General features: G+C 42.9%; 2 protein-coding genes across 6 annotated transcripts; both read right to left on the bottom strand.

The window, feature by feature from the left end:
- Positions 1-802: 802 nt before the first annotated feature.
- On the bottom strand, positions 803-1,371 carry LOC129214518 (histone H2A). Its single transcript, XM_054846304.1, has one exon. It carries the CDS (start codon positions 1,336-1,338, stop codon positions 949-951), a length of 390 nt encoding a protein of 129 aa, XP_054702279.1. The 5' UTR covers positions 1,339-1,371; the 3' UTR covers positions 803-948.
- Positions 1,372-6,313: 4,942 nt separating this feature from the next.
- Positions 6,314-18,788, bottom strand: WBP11 (WW domain binding protein 11). Of its 5 annotated transcripts, XM_054804045.1 has the most exons (14): positions 18,609-18,788; positions 17,338-17,533; positions 17,170-17,265; positions 16,863-16,977; positions 15,991-16,022; positions 15,285-15,378; positions 14,700-14,896; positions 13,180-13,313; positions 12,394-12,593; positions 11,322-11,516; positions 10,769-10,870; positions 9,703-10,014; positions 8,115-8,297; positions 6,314-7,423 (listed from the first exon to the last, which is right to left on the bottom strand). In XM_054804045.1, the coding sequence occupies exons 4-14, from the start codon at positions 16,924-16,926 to the stop codon at positions 6,990-6,992; spliced, it is 1,947 nt and encodes a 648-aa protein (XP_054660020.1). In that variant the 5' UTR covers positions 16,927-16,977; positions 17,170-17,265; positions 17,338-17,533; positions 18,609-18,788; the 3' UTR covers positions 6,314-6,989. The 5 variants fall into 5 exon arrangements, with proteins under 5 accessions (XP_054660020.1, XP_054660011.1, XP_054660029.1 ...); XM_054804036.1 differs by lacking the exon at positions 17,170-17,265; XM_054804054.1 differs by lacking the exons at positions 17,170-17,265; positions 18,609-18,788 and adding an exon at positions 18,013-18,541.
- Positions 18,789-20,135: the final 1,347 nt, after the last annotated feature.

The following is a 20,135-nucleotide window of genomic DNA, read 5'->3' as shown; positions in this document are numbered from 1 at the left end:
GGGGGACTGTCTTCATCTGCACTTTAATAAGACTGCACTTAAGCAAATTAAAAATAAATGCATTTTCTTTTTCAGCGTATAGACAATTAAAACAAGTATTTGCTGATAATTGTATTATTGCCTACAACCCTTTGTTTTGCCAAGGGCCTGTAAACTGCTCGTTACCTCTTGCTATTGTAACTGTCAGTGGCACTAAAATTTTGTACAATGTTATGATTCAAGTAATTTGTTTTCAAACATATGATTATTAAAATGTGTTTATTGACCAATAACCACTGATTTTCTGTTTCTATTTCAACATCTTTATGGTAATGTTCAGCACTACATATGGTAGAATCACAAATGACAACAGTCTTTTTTACCTCATATTGCCTGCCCAGTGATTACCAATTATTCTCAAACCCATTCAGTTTTCAGGCAGAAAATGGGCACGACAGCTCAGACAAAGCCATGAGAAAACTGTATTAAAAATTAATAATTCTGAATGCTTATTGTTATTTAAAAAATGAGTCTGTAGGTCAAAAGACTGTTTAGAGGGAAGCAGGGTTGTTTTTAAAGACATCACTGAGTTACCTCAACTTCGCATAGGGCTAAGCTGATGCAGGAGGCCTGCTGGGGGTCTGGGTGCCTTCTTGCAGTTACCTTCAACTTTGTGTCCTTCTCACCCCTATCAAAACGCAGCAATTCCTTTTATACGGAATAAACCTTGTTATTTTTAGTATGTAATTACCAGCAATTATTTTGCAATGTTAAAGTTCAAATTAATTTTAATTTAGTTTCAGAGAGATTTGTAATAAATACTTATCTTGTTTTCAACAGCAAAGACAATGGCAGTTTTTACGATTTTTTTTTTTGTTAGGATCTACAGCTCCTTTTATGAGAAAGTGGGTGGCTCTAAAAAGAGCCTTTGGGTTACTTTTGAGGTGCGAATACTCCTCAGGTTTACTTTTACTTGCTCTTCGCCTTGTGGCTGTCGGTCTTCTTGGGCAGCAGCACGGCCTGGATGTTGGGCAGCACCCCGCCCTGCGCGATGGTCACCTTGCCCAGCAGCTTGTTGAGCTCCTCGTCGTTGCGGATGGCCAGCTGCAGGTGCCGGGGGATGATGCGCGTCTTCTTGTTGTCGCGGGCCGCGTTGCCCGCCAGCTCCAGGATCTCGGCCGTCAGGTACTCCAGCACGGCCGCCAGGTACACCGGGGCGCCGGCGCCCACCCGCTCCGCGTAGTTGCCCTTGCGCAGCAGGCGGTGCACGCGGCCCACGGGGAACTGCAGCCCGGCCCGCGACGAGCGCGACTTGGCCTTGGCGCGCGCCTTCCCGCCCTGCTTCCCGCGGCCGGACATCGCTCCTGACGCTCTTCCGTAGCCACCACCCAAACTGACGTAAAACACGCGTCGCTACGCCCCACGCCCGGCCTCTTTTATAGCTTCCCGGCGCGCCCCGGCCTGCTTTCTGATTGGCTGTAGCACGCTCTCTCTCGCTCCCACCAATGGCGCTGCGGATCCAAATCCACCCAATGGGAGAGCAGGTGCCCGACCCCACCCCCCCCACCGCCGAGCCGCCCCCGCCTGCCGGCAGCGCGTCCCCGCGAAGGGGGGAGGAAGGGGACGGGGCGGGACGGAACGGGCGCAGCGGCCACCCCTGGGCGGGGTCCATATCCCCTCCCCGGCTTCGCTCCTGGCTCGCTTCGGCCGAGCAACGCAGCCGCCCTTGTGCCCCGGGACGTGCTGCAGGAGGCCATCTTATAGGGAAAGGTGTCCCCCACTGCCTGGGGGCAGCAGAGGCGCGCAGCTGCCTCCCACGAACAGGGGGAACCTCTGCTAATGCCGTCGCTGTCGTTTTAGAAATCATTCCGTATTTAGAACCTCAGAAATGCTACAACAGAATTACATCATTATCATAATCATCATTTTTATTATTTATTAATAATAAAGAGAAACGTTCCTTTCAGTAGGAACATTTGCAATCCAGCGCTACAGATATGTGTAGAAACTAGGCAGGAAGGTGTAACACAGGAAATTGATTCTGGAGACAAATCAATCAAATATTACTGTAATCAAACTAATATGGTATTATTTGCAAGGCCATTCTGCAGAGCATTAGAATTTGGGCTGTCACGCTTTTACTCAGACTGGAGAATATCTCACTGCCCCAGTAAACTGCAGTGACTTCATCAAGATTCAGGATGTTTTTATGGTACAGCCTGGCCCTGTCTTATGGACAAAGATAATCCTGTTCATTTTTTTCCTCCTTTGCTCTAATTACCTGTGGTTTCTCTTTATTCCCTGACATCTTTTTCTCTTTCTTGCATGCATTTCTAGCAAGGGCAGACACTATCTTTGCCTAAAGCAATGATGGAGCCTGGACCCTGGACCTAGCCACATCCTTCTGCTGCCCCAATGCTGCACAGCAGGCTCTTCATTTTCCACACAGCATGGGATTCTGCTCTCATGTTTACATAAATTCCAGTTCTGTGTGATTTTTTGTTCCCATCCTCATTCCTTGATGCTTTTATGCTCTAACGTGTTTTTTCTTTATAATGCATCCCAGATCCTATGACATAGATATCATAAAATTACAGTGAAGTGAGTATTGTGGGTACCAGGACTATGCTTCTCTAGTCTATCACAAAATTACACTAACAGAAAAGAGAATATTTACATTAGCAAAAGCAATCAAAACCAAAACCCAAACCAAAAAAACCCCACAAACCCAACAAAAAAATCCAACTTAAAACCCCAAAAGATGACATTTAATCTAAGTTTTGCAAGTTAGAAAGCAAGGGAGAACCACATCCTTCTTTCCAGAAGGGTGCAATAGTAGGAATTCTGATCTGCACTGTTCAGCATATGCCAGTCATGGCACGGGGATCACAAAAACATAGCAAAATTAGAAGAACTTCATAGCACATACAAAGTATTGTCACAATTTGTTTATGTCTGGGCAACCAAGACAAGCTCCCTGTTCTGAAGGTTCGGTAACCTTTAGAAAGCTTCTTTCCTTAGTGGTGCGATTCAATGGATTATGCCAAATCTCGGGCTCTTTCTGTATTTCCATCTTTATGCTGTTCACTGATCCCTTGGGCAAGTCACATCACTTCTCTGTGGCTTTCCAGCCCCTTTCCTCTCCATGATCATTTCTTCTTCTGTGAACGCTACTCAGAGCCACAGATTATAAATGTGACCACCAGATGGAGGTGGTATTCTTGAGAAGGATCCCAAAGCTCCCTATAACCACAATACAAAGACAAATTGGCCTGGTTTTACATTACCAGTTGTCCAGAGCTGAGAACATCTGTTCTGGAGTTGTAGTGAGGATGGCATTACAGAATTGTGTCCATTACTAGTGACATCATAAGATAAATACAAAATTGTTTCCACAGGCTGTGTTGAAACACAGACTGCTCTTGAATATGCCACAAGCTTTTTATCGTGTTCTTTTCTCCCCTCTAACAAAACAATTTCTGTTTAAATACTAAAATATTATTCAACTCTCCCTCAAGAAATAAATTAACAGTATGACATATAAACATGTATCTATTTCACACACTCTCTTATTCAATCCCTTTTTGACTAGTGTCAGGGTACAGAGATACACAGTACAGATACTAGAGACTATTTTCCTATTTTCTCTTTACAGAAGCATAAGCACAAAGCTTTATGTAACTCAATGGATGTTCAGCCAAAAAAAAAAATTTCATTGATCTGTTCTTTTTTAAGGATTCTACTCACGCAGAGTCATTACCAGAGACCAAAGATCACATATGGATAAAGGAAAAAGATCATCTAGCTGATACAAGTATTGCCAGTTTAGCAATTAAATAGGTTACAATCGTTTCTGATACTGGGGCAGAAAAGATTGTCAGCAGTCCTCCAAGCTGGATTTGATATTTCTGCCATGGTCCATGATTTGTGTGGCTGATGAAGAACCAGATGTTTACCTGGGTGCATGGATTGAAGTCAGGGCAGCCACAGTTCTCATTGCTTTGATAAAAGCAACGGGAAGAGCTTACATCTTTGTGTTCTTTCCACTTAGAACTATGTTAAAGGCAAGGAAGGAAAAAACCACACAAAACCAACCCATATTAAAGGCAAGGAAGGAAAAAAAAAAAAAACCAACCCATATTAATTTAGCTGAAGACAAACTATAATTCTGATCAATCAGCCCAAATATCAGCCCCAAGCACAGCCAGTTTCTATACACAGTCCCAGCTAGCCATACAGCTCCCAACCTCACGTTTACCCAAAAACAGAATGCAAGAAGCCTCCTGTACAAGAGCCACACAAGGTAGCAGGCACTCTGGCTTTGGATTATTCCCAGAAAAGAAAAATAAAAATTGCAGCTCCTGCATGATTTGCATTGTCAAATCCAGCTCTTCCGTGTGGCCTCAAAGCCCATTTCAGGAGCACTCTCTCCCACCTCACCCCTATTCCTCTCTCCCTTTTTTTCCCCCTCCCCTTCCCCAAGCCATCTTCGATGTCTATCAGTTGTAGGAAGCCACCTACCTCCTTTACTGCCCCCTCCCTGCCACCTTTCACTCCAGGCAGGGTGAGGAAGTTACCTCTCTGATATCTGCATTCCTTGTGCACAAAATTTCCCCTTTTAGCCCGTTTAAGCATCCAGCACATTCAAATCCTTTTGCCTCAGCCTGAAAAGGATAGGTGCAGCAACAGGCAAGTACTCACTCTAACCCAACAGAAGAAAAGGTGGCTCACCTCCGTGACAATATTGCAAATGCAACATAAAAAAAGATTTAAAAAAAATAACAAATGGGACTGAAGAGTAGAATGAAGCAAGCGACTCCTGCAGGTTAGTAACGTCATCACAGGGCTGCCAGGGAGATTTTCTTGACCTTGAATGTGATGGGGATGGAGGTCCTTATCCTGGAATACAGTTCCTCTCCTCAGGCTGTTTCCTGGGAGGGAGGGTCAATACTATTATTAAACCCAGGGTCAGAGGTACCACAGTGATGCCCCTTCCCCTAAAAAAAAAAATCACCATTCACACATTTCATTTATTAAAGAATAAACACAAAAAATGCATTTTTTTTTTCAGAGCTAAAATATAAAGAAGATATCCCATAAATATAACTAACCCCCCCCCCCCAAAATTTAAGATACTGACACAACTGCAATTAACTCCTGAAGAGGAAGAGAACGGTTGTACAAACCTATTTGTTTGTGTCCAGAATTCGTGAAAACAGAATCAAAGTTTTCAAGTGTGTGTTTGGGTAGCTAATAATTTTGTCTCCTTAAAACAGATTTAACCTCAAAACATTGAACATTCAGCTAAGTCTGAGGCTTATAGCAAACTAAAGGTATTGTTTGAGGTATCTACTAGTCTAGCAGCTTAACATAAATTCTCTTTATTAAAAATCTAAAAACCCACCAGACTCTGGATATAATCACCTAGAAATTGATATGTTGTTAGACCACTCTTAAAATCACGAAGACACTCACTACAAGTCCTTCGAGAGGGAAAACAAATTTTTCTCAATTTCTTTTACGCTCTATCATACTTATAACACTAATTCACTTTTCTAAACAGGATGAAGACGCCTACATAAATACCTAACTACTAGTATTAGTCTTGTGCTCCAATTCAGCATTCCTGACAAACATTATTTCAAAAATGCAATTATCTCTCTGATGAAGCAGCTCACTGCCCACACAACTGATCTCGCTGTTCTTAAAACTGATTTGTCTACAAGACACCAGATTTTGCAGTGTTTCAAATGAGAATAAAGATTTGATTCTTATTTCAATGTGGTAAGGGTTATTGGGTTGGAATATTTGGCTCTGTCAGCAAGTGAATGAAGCTAAAGGAATACTTCTGCCAAAAGAATGCTTTTTTAAGTTGGAAATGTGAAAGTCCTTTTTTAAAAAATATCTGCACCTTAAAAATCACTGACTTCAAAAAATTTAAAATCAGATATTTTCTACAAGTAAAGTTATCTGTCAAGCTCTTAGAATTAAACTTGCTCACCAATTTTTAGTTAAGGTAGTCTGCTCAAGATGCATCCAGTGGCTATCTGAGGCTTGATATGAAGTAAACCTTTCAATAAGAGTATATAGAAGAAATAGGTTTGTAATTCAGGACTTAAGTTTCTACTAGCTACCAACAAAGGCCAAAAGAGATGTTTAGGATCTTAAACCCAAGAATATAGTAGAACTCTAGTAAAAAAAAAAATATATGCATTATATATAATATAGCTATTGCTTTTCTTTTCTGAGGTTCAGAACGTCCCAAGGCCAGCAAAGAATCTCTCCCCCTTTCCATCTACCTGCTAGTTTTAGACAAATCACAAGCAAACCAGTATTTTGATACACTGAACATTTATTGTCTTTCACAAGACAAAATGAAGTTTCCCCTGCTGACAAAAAGCCATCAAGATGACCATAAAGGGGACAGGGTGCAAAATTCCAGTGTACAGTATATGCAACAAATTACCTCCCTGACTACCCTGGAAGAAAGATGATTGACCAATCTCACTGCAACTAAAAAACAGGATTATAAAATATTTACAGAAGAGAACAGTACAGAAAATAAAAACTGGACAACCATATGCGTATGAAATGCTGCTAACACTTTTCTGGCTCTTTAAAAACCCATTCCACTACCCTCACCAGAGCATTCAGGATGTGCAAGGATTCAGGCAGAGTATAGTCACCCCCCACTCCCACACCCCGCTTCCCAGAGTACCATTATCTCCCTCCAAGGAAGGGGAAGGACTCAAGGGAAGCAGCATCGCCTTCTTGACTGTAATTTCTTTCCACCAAGTGGACATGCTAGCTCTGAAAGGAGGTACCCAGCTGCACCTCATCTGCAGCAGTCTTTATTCAGAGCCTACTGGCAAGTTAACTTGTGGGTAGGGAACTATTCCCTGTTATGCGAGCCCTTTCATCACTTGCAGGAGAACCTTTCCTTTTCCTCCCTCCGCGGTGGTCTGATCTGTGTTCAGAGGGGCAGGAAAGCTGACTAGGACTATGACAGGTCACAGGAGACCTTCCATTTCCTTCATGAAGGCTTCATACACATCATCCTTTGTCTGTACAGAGATAGGGGCAGATGATCCAGCTTTAGGGGCAGCTTTGGTTAATGGGAGAGCAGGCTCATCATCCTGTTTTCTCTGGGAGGCAGCAGAAGCCCCTTTATTCTCCCGGCGCACTCGCAAGGCAGTGGGCACAAAGCGAGTGATCTCTGCCTTGGGATTAGTGATCTGCGGCTTGGCACTGATAGTGGCTGTAGCTTTCTTCTCGATGGTGGCCGCACTGGTGTCATCCGCCTTGGGACGCTGAATCAAGCTCGGTGGGGCACTCAGTACCCCAGGATTTGGAATGGGAGCTGGTGGGAAGAGGCCAGGTGGGGCAGGTCCTAATGGAGGCACCAGAGGTGGCCGTAACATGCCTGGGCGAGGAGGAGGGATACCTGTAAGAAGAAAAGAAAACATGAGCTGACTCCACACCTCAGAGTCTTAAAAAAAAAAAAAAATCTTTGGTCAAAAACATGCACAGGCTCAGAAAGCCAAGAAGGAAAAACAAAACAAAAAATCCTAACAAGATTCAGTAGCACTGGCTTAAAAAAAAAAAAAAACAACACAAAACACACCCAAACAAAAACCCCTCCCACACACACAAAAACATGTTTTCAACCCTGCACCAAATGCTGGGTTGAAAATGCTGCTAATCCCCAGACTTCAAAAGGTATAGGAGCCTGTGTATTGCTCCCTTTCAAATTTTACATTTATTATTTGAAAATAAAGTTTCTTGATGTTCCATCCCACTGGAATTTCAGAGTTACCAGAAATGTATAACCATACAGGAAAAAAATATCCCTATCTCCAACTCATTAAGTGGAGCACCATTATGGAACGCTGGGGTTGTTCAGAAACAGTCCAGCAAAAGTTTATGCTCTGAAGTTTCCTTTTTACAGACAGGTTTCTTGCTACCAAACTACGCACAGCAGTATGGAATTACTTGTTATTACATAGAAAAAGATACAGTACAATGCAGCCACACAGGCAGGAACAAAGGCAAACTGGTAACTGCTTATACTTCCTGGCTTGGTCACCACAGCAAAAACTGGGAAAATAAAGCAGAGACTTGGTGCTTTGCTTTACCTGGTGGGGCAGGAGGGGGCAGGCGAGGAGGTGGTCCACGTGGAGGAGGACCTGGGGGCAGACCTGGTGGGGGGCCTGGGGGAGGGCCCGGTGGTCGCCCAGGTGGAGGGCCTGGTGGTAGAAGTCGAGGTAAAGGCCCACGCAGTCCTGGTAAGCCAGGAGGTCTCAGGAACGGAGGAGCTCCTGAAAACATGCACGCAAATGAAGAGAAACTTAGTTTTGGGTTTTCTTAATCATAAACCATCCCATCAGCTAATACTAACAATCCTCAAGAGAAACTTGAAAGCTGTTCTAATGCTAGCCAGCTGCCAGATTTAACAGATCTTAAAAAAAAAAATCTCAAAAAGAGGCAGCAGTTTTTAGACTTAGAGGAAAGCATCTTCACAACAGTCACTTGTAAAAAGAGCTCTTCCCCATGTAGTGAAACCATAGCAGAGAACAGCTACTGAGCTGCTGAGGTTGTTAGAATTTAAACAGCTAAAAGTGAAAGAATTTTTCACTCTGGCATTTGATTGCCCTTTTGGCCTGAGAAGTAGTAAACAGTTTTGCTCTATTGAGAGTAACTGGTTTGGGATTTGAGGTTCCTCCTCTAGGGAATATCAGAAATAAAAATGTGGGGAAGACATCAGAAAGAACTTTGCTCTCCACGCCCCTGCCCCCCCCCCCCCCCCCCCCCCCCCCCCCCCCCCCGGAAAAAAATAAATCACATTGTTGATGTACCCACACAGAATAAAATACATTAAAATCATAGTATATATTGCTCCTTGCTATAGTCCAACTACTGATCTTTGCAGTATAAGTACAAGAACTCAAGAGACAGACATACACTTTTTTAAATTACGAAACAACTTCTTACTGTTATCCAGTTCAGCTGTATGGTAACCCCACCAACTTACAGAAAATAAACTACTGTCTTCCTCTAAATAAAAAAAACACCCTCATGTTTGCCCTCAAAAAACCCCATACACTATATAAAAAAGTATTATTGATTGGCTCTCATTGCTAATAGTCTCCAGGCAGTCTAATGTTGACATAAATTCAAATTCAGTACTTATTTCATCTGAAGATAGTTTTCTTCCCTAACAAGACTGAAATACATTCAGGTGGTTGAACAGCAGAAGCCTTTGCACTGCAGCTTGTTAAAAAAAAAAAAAAAACCACACGAAAAAACTCATCAAGGCCTATAACTAGGTAGTAGCTCCCAAACCTCTTTAGCATGTCTTGTTCAGGGTAGGGTGAGAGGGGAACACCACAAGAAGAAAAACCAAATGCTGGAAATGCACATGGCACGAGGCTTTGCTCTTCATACTCCAACACTGGCTCCACTGCCGCCCATCAGTGTTAGTGATAATGAACGAGCCAATGCCCATTAGGCCAACCACAGCTACAGGAGCCCGATGCCTCAAAAGCACAGTACAGCAACAACAGACTGACAACAGCAGAGATCACACAGGTCTCAGCAATTACCACACTGGGCTCCTGGACCTCATCCGCAACACATTCTGCAGCTTCAACACTCCCAAACTGATATGCTGTCCATAGTACCGAGAGCCTGCATCCTTCAAAACAGAGTAAATCGAGTATTCACCTGGTGGAGGGCCAGGAGGAAGGCCGGTGGGTGGGCCTGGGGGCCTCAGTGGAGGGGCTGGAGGTGGTCCAAGCGGAGGTGGCCCAGGCATAGGAGGTGCCTGTATCTGAGTTGGAGGAACAGGCTGCGAAGGCGGTTGCTGCTGTTGTGTCTGGGAAGTTGCAGTAGATGACCTAGTTTCTGCAAGAGCTTCCTCACTGAGTTGTTGTTGCTGTTGCTGTGATGTCTCTTCGGACTCCGAGTCCTCCTCTTCCTCCTCCTCTTCTTCTGAATATTCCTCCACTTCTCTCCCTTCTTCTGGAATTTCCTGACCTGGAAATGGAGACACACTTATAAAAATCAGTCCACAGGCAGTATCTTTGTGAACATCAGAAACCTGAGCACACAAAATAAAGATAAACTGTACTTCAAAGGAAAGAAAACTGACCACATTTTATTGTTAAACAGAAAATTAAAATAATAAAAAAAATTTTAAAAAAATCACAGTTCTCGATGGAGCTCTATTACCAAGAGCTATATGTTCCTGTGGGAGCTGAAACTTCTACCACCAACCTGAACTGCAGCTATTTGATCCATGGTTTGTGGGAGTTTGCAGGAGGAACAGGGACATGACCTCAAAATAAACATAATCCCCATGTCCAAGAAATTTGCGCACCTTTGAAAGATACTGGGGTGCCTTTCTAAAACTAAAACAAGTAAACAAACAAAGTCTTCACTCTGTTGGTTAGCTTATTTCTGCAAAAAGATATTTTTGGGAACCTTAATCCTTACAGGTTACAGGCTGACCCCATAGACAATCTCATCCTTTCCTTTTCACCAAGAAGTTCATATTTCATTTGAGCAATTGTTTGTAAGTTAAGCACAATAAAATTTAGAAGAAAAAATCCCAATATATCAAAAAAAATCCACCAAACCTTAGGTTGTTACTTTAACTTCAACTCTGCTATGCAAAACACACACACTACTAGACTAAAAATAATTTTAAAAATCCCAACAAATACCTAACCACAGCTTATACTCTTAGTGGATCTGGCATATCTCCACTTAATACATCCATCTCACTCACCTGCCATTCGTAACATCATGGCCTGGAGTGGAGTCAGTTCTTTCATGTTCTTTTTCTTTTTTCGTGACTTCCCAGGCATGTCTGCAAACCGTACGCTATGACCTGGGCAAAAAAAAGCATGGGCAAGGGTGGCAGGAGGTGGGAAGGAAATAATAAAAGTCAGATAGATTTAAGTCTTCTACCTGGTATGGATAACATATCGTTCTAACCTAATGATGCTCCTTACATAAGAGTTAACATGGGTGTCACTGATTATTTGAAGTTTTGCTAACCTAGTAGTCTCTGTTGATTGGTCTCCCCCAAGCAATGAAGAAAAAAAAACCATCCAAAAGCATTAGTAGCATGAAATTTAGTCATCTTAGTTGTTCAAGTCACCGAGGAGTGAGTGTATTTTACACCAAGACTTAGTTTTTGTAGGGACCCTGCCAATTCAACGCTTCAGGTGAAAAATGGCTTGCAACCTTAGTAAGCTAACTCAACAGTTAAGAAAACAGGTCCATATGAAAAGATGCTTCACTTCCAGATAGTTTCAATCTGTACCTTCCCATCATACCTGATTTCTTTTCTTCGCCACCTTCCCTCTCCTTGTCATTATCACGATGCAGGAAGTCCTCGCCTTCACTGTCTGCATCTGACCTGTCGCTGTCACTATCATCACTACTCTCATCATGCTTGTCTTGATCCATATCCTCAGGATAACCTTCATCTTCACTGGTACTGGACATATCGTCATCATGCCCTCGCTGTCCTGCAGGAAGCAAAGTATTAGGAAATGCATAAACTCCAAATACAAAATATTCTGTGTTTCACACCAGCATACGTCTACAGCTAGAAAAATCCCCCTAGCAATAGCCTGGACATATTTTCAGCCTTTTTACTGTTTAGCACATATTCTTAAAGAATATTTTGGAGAGTCTACTTGTAAGATTTCCTATTAACCAGCTGGTTAATTCACACAGCAAACAAGTGAAGGCAACTTCTATCTGCGACTCATTAGCTCATTTCTATTCAGCAATCATCCACTACTGAAATACTTTGATCCTTGCTGGTATGCAATAAAGCTGATGTCCCCATTCACAAAAGTTTCTATGGAAGATACAGTAACTGTATTAAAAAGGAGCACCTAGGTTCTCCTACCAAATCCATACTCAGGGTTGGTTTGGAATTTGGCATTTGTTTTGTTTGTTTGGTTTGTTGTTGGGGTGGTTTTGTTGGTGGTGTTTTTTTTAAAGGAAGACTTCTCAGAGAAAGTTAGTGTGGTTTTTGTGGGGTTTTTTTCTTTTCTTTTTAAGGGCTAATACATACAATGTTTCAGCCTTGTTAAGACTACATGGGAAAATATCCAATCTGTGCAACATAATGAAAAAACAAGCATCTGAAAGCTGTAACTAGAAGTTTCAGCATTTAAAATATAGCTGATAACAAAATTGCAGGTGTTATGAAATATTCTAGAATCACCTCAGCAGCGTCCTAAGCAATCACCTAAGAAGAGTCCTTCAAGTAGTATTAACACCCATATTGCCAGAGAACACCTTGTCTAGGGCACACTATGTTCACAACAGTACTATCCATAGCAAAACAGAGAGGCCAAGGAAAACCCCAGACAGTAATAGGCAAGTCTTTACCTGCTTCAGAACTGTAAGAAATCTCCTCTTCTCGCCTTCGAGGACCTATCTCCAAGGTGAAACCCACTTTACGACCATACATCTGTAAGACTTGAGGTGGGGGTGGCCCTGGAGGAGGTCCAGGGGGCTTCCTGCCTGGAGGTAAACGCGGAACACCAAGCCCCGGAGGAGGAAGTACAGAAATGGACCGAACTGGTGGTCTGGAATTAAGAAAGGAAATGAGAAACGCAGGAATACAAACAAATGAAAGCAAACATGCACTTAATGGAATTCTTTAGCCTTCACCCATCATCACTTACACAGCAACATTCTAAAAAGAAAGATCAACAATTATAAAGTATGTATTTGTCCCAAGGAGTTTGCAACCTCATACAAAGACACGAAACAGAAGGCTATTCAAAAAAGAAATAGAAAGAACTAGTACTAGAATGAGAAACCTGATAAACAAGTAAACTAGCTTAAAATGAGTACACTAGCAAGACAAAAGAACACACGTATGGCAATTTAAGGGACCTTTAAGTTCAAAGTGGCAAGGCTTTAAGTTTTACTGATGTGCAAAAAGACTAATACTAGAAGACATACTGTATTACTCAAAGCAGTTTAAACAAAATCCCATAATAGTAGGCAAGCATTAAAAAGGGCTTTGGTTAAAAGAAAGTACAATTCACTTGTACAGAATTCCTGATTTCTGCCAGCCAGTATTACCTCTGTTTCTACCCCTAGCTCCTCTCCAGTAATAAGAGTGTTCCTTTTTCACTTCTCCTCCAACTTTCTTTTTCTGCTTACCCATAGGCTGATGTCTTCTTGAGGATAGAAGGTGGTTGGGCCCCTGGAAGGGGAATGTCCTGTATGAGGATATTGGAGGGAGCATGCGGCATATCTGGTAAGGGGATACTTTCCACTTCAACATGCTGAGCGTTCTGTAGGGAAGGGGGGTGGGGGGGGAAAAGAGGACAGGTTACTCCTACAGAAGCTACTGCACAACCTCACTACCTTTCAGAGTACAGAACATGTGGGACCTGCCACCATTTGCCAAAGGTGTCTATCCTGAGGGCACATTATCTTGCAGCAGTCCGTGAAAGACATTTGGGAAAAAGTCAAGAGTAAAAGCTTTCAACATAAAACAAAGCATACGCAGTGCGTTCATGAAAGGCTTTAGTATTTCAGTCAAGAGTCAGGTTTCCATCTCACTTTAGACCTTCAGTCCCCAAAGCGAAGAGGCTGCAGACAAGTATGCCTGTATTTTTTAAGTATCCAGGAGGCACAAATCACAGTCTGCTGCATATTCAAAAAAAGGAGAAAATCTTACAGATACTTGCACTTGGGCAACATTATATGCTCCGATATGGTAAGAAAGAATGTCAAAGAAAGCTCTTTAAAGGATTGCCAAAGGATTCTCACTATTTCCAGCAACAGATTTAGCAGAAATTCACAGAAGTATCAACTGCACACTCACAGGCTTGCTCTCTCTTTAACGCAGAAAACAAATTCTGATATTTGTTGATTTGCAACAAATTTCCCTTTCTCCGTGTCGTGGTTTAACCCAGCAGGCAGCTAGAACAACCACACAGCCAGTTGCTTGCCCCCCTCCCCCCACCAGTGGTGGTGGTGGGGGAGAGAATCAAAAAGAAAAAGGTAAAACTCATGGACTGAGATAAAGACAATTTAATAGGACAGAAAAGGATAATATTAGTAATAAATAAAACAAGTGATGCACAGCACAATTTTTCACCACCTGGAGCCTATGCTCAGCTAGTCTCTGAGCCACAGCCCTCCCCAGCCAACTCCCTTAGTTATATACTGAGCGTGATGTCATATGGTATAGAATATCCCTTTGGCCAGTCTGGGTCAGCTGTCCCAGCTGTGTCTCCTCCCAGCTTCTTGGGCAACCCCCACCTTCTCACTGGCAGGCCGGTACAAGAAGCTGAAAAGTCCTTGACTGCTTGGCAACAACTAAAATATCAGCGTGTTATCAGCATTCTTCTCATCCTAAATCCAAAACACAGCGCTAACCAACTGCTAAGAAAAAAATTAACTCTATCCCTGCCGAAACTAGGACACCCTGTAATTTCATGTTGAATTAAAACAATGTATCAGAGACAAATAGACTTGACAACCTCTATGCTGTCCTCAATGAAATGCCATAACTGGAGACACTATGCAGATTAATACAAGTACTTAGTATGGGCCACATAACATATACGCTGGTCTTTCATAAAATTCCCTTCCTTTAACCGTCACACCTAATGAGCAGACAAATAATATACACTACCACAGTTACAAGCCTGAAATACAATAAGCATTACCTTGACAGCATCAAAATACTGGCTGAGTTGTGATCTCTTCTGCTCATACTCCACTTCCAACTTGCGCAGTTCTTTATAGATGTCAGGATTCTCCTTCTCGTAGAGCCGCAAAATGCGCTCAAAAGTCTCACGGAGTTTTTTGCGTTTATCCTTTAGCACTTTTTCATTAAGTTGTGGCTGCTGTACTGGGTTAAACTCTAATCCAAGACAACAAAAAACAACCAAAAAATACTTAAGTTACTCTACTGCACAACTGTGATGAATGAACCAACTTCAAAGCAAACAAATTCCAATCCCTATTTTCAGGAAGTCTTCAGCCTTATGACAATCCCCTTCTTCAACTCTAAGTTACTATCACATATGCTATTCATTCTTTTTATCAGCCATCTTCTTGGAAAAAAGTCATCTTTGAAGGCATCACATCACTTAAAATCATAATCAATCTCCAATTATTCATAGAATCTCCCCTTCTAACAGGAAAGGAAAAAAATTACTGTATTTTAGTCTCCCAGTCATCTCTTAAAACTCTGTTATGCATCTAAATAAACCACTGCCTAAGTACAACACCTGGTACCTCTCACTCACCCATCTCATCCAATTTTTCCATGTCCCGGATAATCTGCTTTGGATCTTTCATCTTCAGTACAGCTGCTCGTACCATCATTCGCTGCTTTTTGTTCTAAGATGATCAGAGATCAAGCAGATCAGAAAAGTGTCACAGGAGAAAGAGATAGAACATTTGTACCAAATACTGTCCTCTCAGTATTTCCAGTCTGCAGAAAAAAAACTTGCCTCAAAATGCCCTGCAAATATTAACCATGGCACAAATCAGCAGCAAAGGCAACTAAAACTTCTGGAAATTTTAATTCCACTATCTTGCTATTTACAAATGCTTCTGTAATTCATTCATTCCAATTAAGACACATACAATCAACAAGATAAGCAACTGACAAAAGGTATAGAGTAAAACATGCTAAAAAGTATGTAAGTCTTGGATGGTTTACTTGTTGTTTGTTGGTTTTTTTCCTTTAATTCCCAAGCACTTACAATAATGTTTTGAAAAGCTGTAATCACAAATTAAAAGATAGATGATGAGACATGGCTACTCAAAACAAGATTTCTGTCTATGTTTTCTTAAGCTACTTGTTTGGACAGTATTTTCCAAAGTCAGTCTTAGCATATCAACCAAAACATCTGTAGTCTATTCATTGGCTACAGTCCATTACAATCACAAACATGATACATAGTACAGAGAATGCTGTATGTAAACATTCCTCATCTCTTTATTTACCTTCTTTAGCTCCCTTTTCCGAGCTTCCTTCCCTAGAGAGGAGAGGGAAAGAGAAAATAACAACTTGAAAGAGACAATCAAATCCATGAAGAACCTTTCCTTCATCGAGATTAGTGCTGTTTCTTAACAGTTCACTCATTTTACAAAGACTGTAATTTTTAAACTCATCTTCTCAGTCAGAGAGAAATACAGCATGAAACAGATTTCTATTTCATGTGTGTTATACTGAAGAAAAGGAGATATAGCAGTCTGTGTCTCCAGCAGCAGAGGTGTTTCTATACAGAAAAGAACAACAGGCAGCAGAAGTCAGTGATGTGTGCAGTCATGAAATGATTGCTGCCCAGAAGCTAAAATAGAGCCAACAACAGACAATGCACTTTACAAATACGCAGGCTTTGAATACACATCTGAAATAAAACATATTCACCAAGAAAGTCTGGATTTTCTGTATCTGCTTAGCATTGATAACACCAGGCATGTTACCAAAAGGAAAAACACAGTTAGACGACTTCCTCATCTAACCAGACCACTTGCAAAATTTGATGTGTGCCTCAAATTCTAGCCTCAAACAGAGTAATTATGTCCCAAGAAGTTGCTTGCAGTTTAGCCAACAGCTAAGTACAAATACCTTTGAACACTGATACCTACAGTAAAAACTAAGAGGTAAACACTGCAGAGAAGCAGCTGCATGCAAGCAAGCAGCCTTCTCAGGAAGTTCTTCCACCAGCCAAAACTGAGATAGTATTTTTCAAGGTAGGGAAATTCAGTTCTGATTCAAAAGTGAGGATCTTATTGTCAGAGAAAGCTTTATATCAGCTTTCCTAGGACCCCAACCACTCATTCCCATCTGCTTATCTTTTATAGATACTTACGGGCCTGATCTGTGGGATTCATAAACTTCCCACTCTTGGTGGATGATGTAGATCTCCGCCCCATTTTGACTTTTACTTCTGCCTCAAAATCAAAATTTTAAAATGAGGGAGAGACCTGGAAAAGATGACATGGTTTCAGGTCCTATGCACCAGTAGCTTGAGTATGCTTATTTCTCCTCTTCATATCAGCAGGTTGCTCCCTCAAAAACCTCAAATACATTGAAGGTCCTCAAACACTACTACAAGCTCAGACGTTCACATCAAAAATCACCCTACTTTAAGTACTACTATTTAATTAAGTACCTACTTTAACTAATCAACCAGATTGTTATTCACTCCAAGACTCAAACCAAGAAGCTTCTTGCTTGCACTTTGGAGGGGCACAGCAGAGGGAGAAACATACCTTTTAGAAAAACAGAACTTATCAGTCATTCTAGCTTTTCATTTACTCTCATAAGAGCTCTTAAATTTTTACCTTTTCATTCCTATTTCAAATGTTGCCCACAAATTTCCTCCTCTCCTCAGACTTTTAAGCTGTCCTTGATTTCTCTCCCCAGCACCCACTGTATTCATCAGCAAGTGTTCTGCACACACATCCGTGTCTTCTTCTTCTCCTCCTCCCCATAGACCACTGCTCTTATGCTCTCTACCTCCATCAGTATTATTTCAAGCTGTGTTATGATGATCAGAAAATAAAAGGTTATTCTGTAAAGAATTATTCCATATCTTTAGACATTTCTTCAACTTACAGACAACTGCATAAGTATCAAAACTACAGCCAAGGATGTTGCCTCTCTCACAGTTCTAATCTCCCCCCAGCTTCACCTCTACACCACTGGAGGAAGGAAAAAAAAAAACCCCACACAAACCACCAAAAAACCCCTACAAAACACACAACAGATTCAACCCCAAAAATCTAAAACACCCTCTGAAATTTGGAAGTCAATGGGATGCAGCTTTCTAGTCACCATATTACATTCAAATAGATTGTGACCAAAGTGAAAGTATTCACAAGCTCAGTCCAAAGTTCTCTGCAGCCCCACTGCAGTCGCCATGTACATCCTTCTTCCCTAATCACAGAAGATCCCACTTTCAAACCACAAATGATGGGCCTCCCCTTACACCCTAAAAAGAAATTTGAGCACAATACCTCATTTAGTGCTTCACAGCCTCACAGAAGGGGCTCTTCGCAAGCTCCAAGAACTGACCACATTCAATGTGCTGACTAGTAAAAGCCTACAGATCTCTGCCCACGGCCCGTATTATCAGGTTACGCTCACAGCTGGCCTGCTGTTTGCAAGAGCACCCTATGATTTGTGATCACCAATAACATACCTCCTACTTATAAGAGTACACTGATTTTTTTTTTTTTTTGCAAGATAGTATTATTTCTTTAGGTGGGAACCTCACCGAAATAGGAGTTACAGTTGCAGCCTGCATTTCCCAGATTTCTAGCGCTTAAAGGGGAAAGAGAATAAACAGCTGAAACCTCGATCCCAAATCTTTTTAGGACACAAAGCAAAGAGCTTCAATGCAAGAAGTTAACAACCGATGGGGAGGGGAAACCCACGAAATTTATTATTTTTTTGGGCCACTAGGGAAGGAGGCAGAAAGTCTCCCATGAGGCACACGAAAGCCTCCCCTCCTCCCCCGACGGAGGGAGGAAGAGAAGGCGGTAGCGCAAACCGCCTTCTTCTCGCTTCCTTTCTCCTCCCAGCCCAGACCCGTCCCATCCCGCTCTCTCACCCCTCCGCCCGGCCGGAGCGGTCCGGCTCCCTCCCGCTGCAGCGGCCTCTATAACCCCCGCACTCCTCGCCGCCGCGGTCCCACCGCCATCTTGAACAGGACCGAATGGAGCGCCACCGTAAAGCGCGACTGCCGCCGGAAGTGAGGGCTTTAGCGCGCCATCTCCAACTCTATGATTCCGCTGCTCTTCTCTCCCCGGCGCGGAGGCTCCTCTATGGTTGAGGCCGGCGGGGGAGTAGGGGGTGGGACCGGGAGGGGGGGAAGGGGCGTGGCTCGATGCGCCACGCGCCCGTCGGGGATCACGTGAGCGGTGTGGGTCGTTGGGCGTGGCCGTTGCATCCGGCCCCTCAGGCGGGGGGAAGACGCGGTGAGGGAGGGCTATGGGGAGAGGGCGCCTGTGGGGTGGAGGAGTGCTATGCCGGTATGGCCGGTGCTGGAAATAACGCCGGGACGGAAGAGAAGGCCTGTGGACGTGGTCACTGCGGCCACTCTTCCCCCGCACTCTCCTGAGGAGATCGTACAAACTGCCTCCCTGTCGTGGGACAACGTAGAGCTGAGAGGCATGCGAGAAGCCTCTGCTTGTGAGGAATAAAGGCAAAGCGCTGGGGAAGAAGGAGTTCCTGGTAGTTGCATATGTTTCTGTTGGGTTGGGCCTGAAGTCAGCGCTGCTCCCTCTGTTAGGCTCACGTGCCAGCTGCTCTTACAGGGGACTGTTGAAGAGAAGTGACTGGGTGATGTTATTGAACAGCTCAGGCCATGCAAACAGAACAGAAGAGCTAGTTTGGTCCCAGCAGAGACCAGAGGATTGTCACCGAAATCCGGGAATAAACCTCGTAACACCAATGTAGTGTTAAAAGGCAGGCATTCTTTATTGCAGCGCTGGATGCACGGGGGATAGCTCCACCCAACGTGCATGCCAGGTAGTCACCAATACACAGGTTATGTAGGATCAAAACATACATATTCATCGTTTTTCTCAGAAAGGGCAGTCCTATGATAATCATTTCTTGGAATCCATTTCCATATTCTCCTCCCTGTTAACGCATGCTCAGTGATTTGAGTCGGTGGTCCTCAAGGGTCTCTGGTGGTCATCAGTGGTCTTGCACCTGTGTCCGCTGGATGACCTCCTTCATGCAGGCATGCGCAGTATCCTTGCTGTGGATGCACCTGTCCATAACAAGTTACTTCATAAGATTAATATCTCCAAACCTATTGTTCAGTTTGGTAGGGACTGTACATGGAACATAGCAGCACCGTACCTTGCCATGGTCAGTCAGCTTCATTACCTATTACCTTGGTTACAAACTAATTATCTCAACCTGATTCTATAGTTTCTGTTTCACGGCCCCTATCCCACGGTTACAGGATCTGCTCTTACTTGTCTTTTTCCTGCACCTACCGTGGAAGCCCCTGCAGCAAACCGGTGACCAGCTTTACAGAGTTTGGTGGACACTTGGTGGGAACTATTCTGCCTCATTGCCCAAAGTTCCTCTCCCGGCAAAAGTCCCCAGACACATGAAGAACTAG

This window comes from Grus americana, chromosome 1, assembly GCF_028858705.1.
Source record: "Grus americana isolate bGruAme1 chromosome 1, bGruAme1.mat, whole genome shotgun sequence".
Classification (NCBI taxonomy): domain Eukaryota; kingdom Metazoa; phylum Chordata; class Aves; order Gruiformes; family Gruidae; genus Grus; species Grus americana.
This window is presented reverse-complemented; position numbering and strand designations above follow the sequence as displayed.

Bases quoted from the DNA above. Each gene is read 5' to 3' on its own strand.
- LOC129214518 (XM_054846304.1), bottom strand. From the start codon at position 1,338: ATGTCCGGCCGCGGGAAGCAGGGCGGGAAGGCGCGCGCCAAGGCCAAG.
- WBP11 (XM_054804045.1), bottom strand. From the start codon at position 16,926: ATGGGGCGGAGATCTACATCATCCACCAAGAGTGGGAAGTTTATGAAT. The intron at 11,517-12,393 runs GTAAAGACTTGC...TGCTTCCTGCAG, and splicing joins TTCTTACAGTTCTGAAGCAG to GACAGCGAGGGCATGATGAC. The intron at 10,871-11,321 runs GTATGATGGGAA...TTTTTTGCCCAG, and splicing joins TGGCGAAGAAAAGAAATCAG to GTCATAGCGTACGGTTTGCA.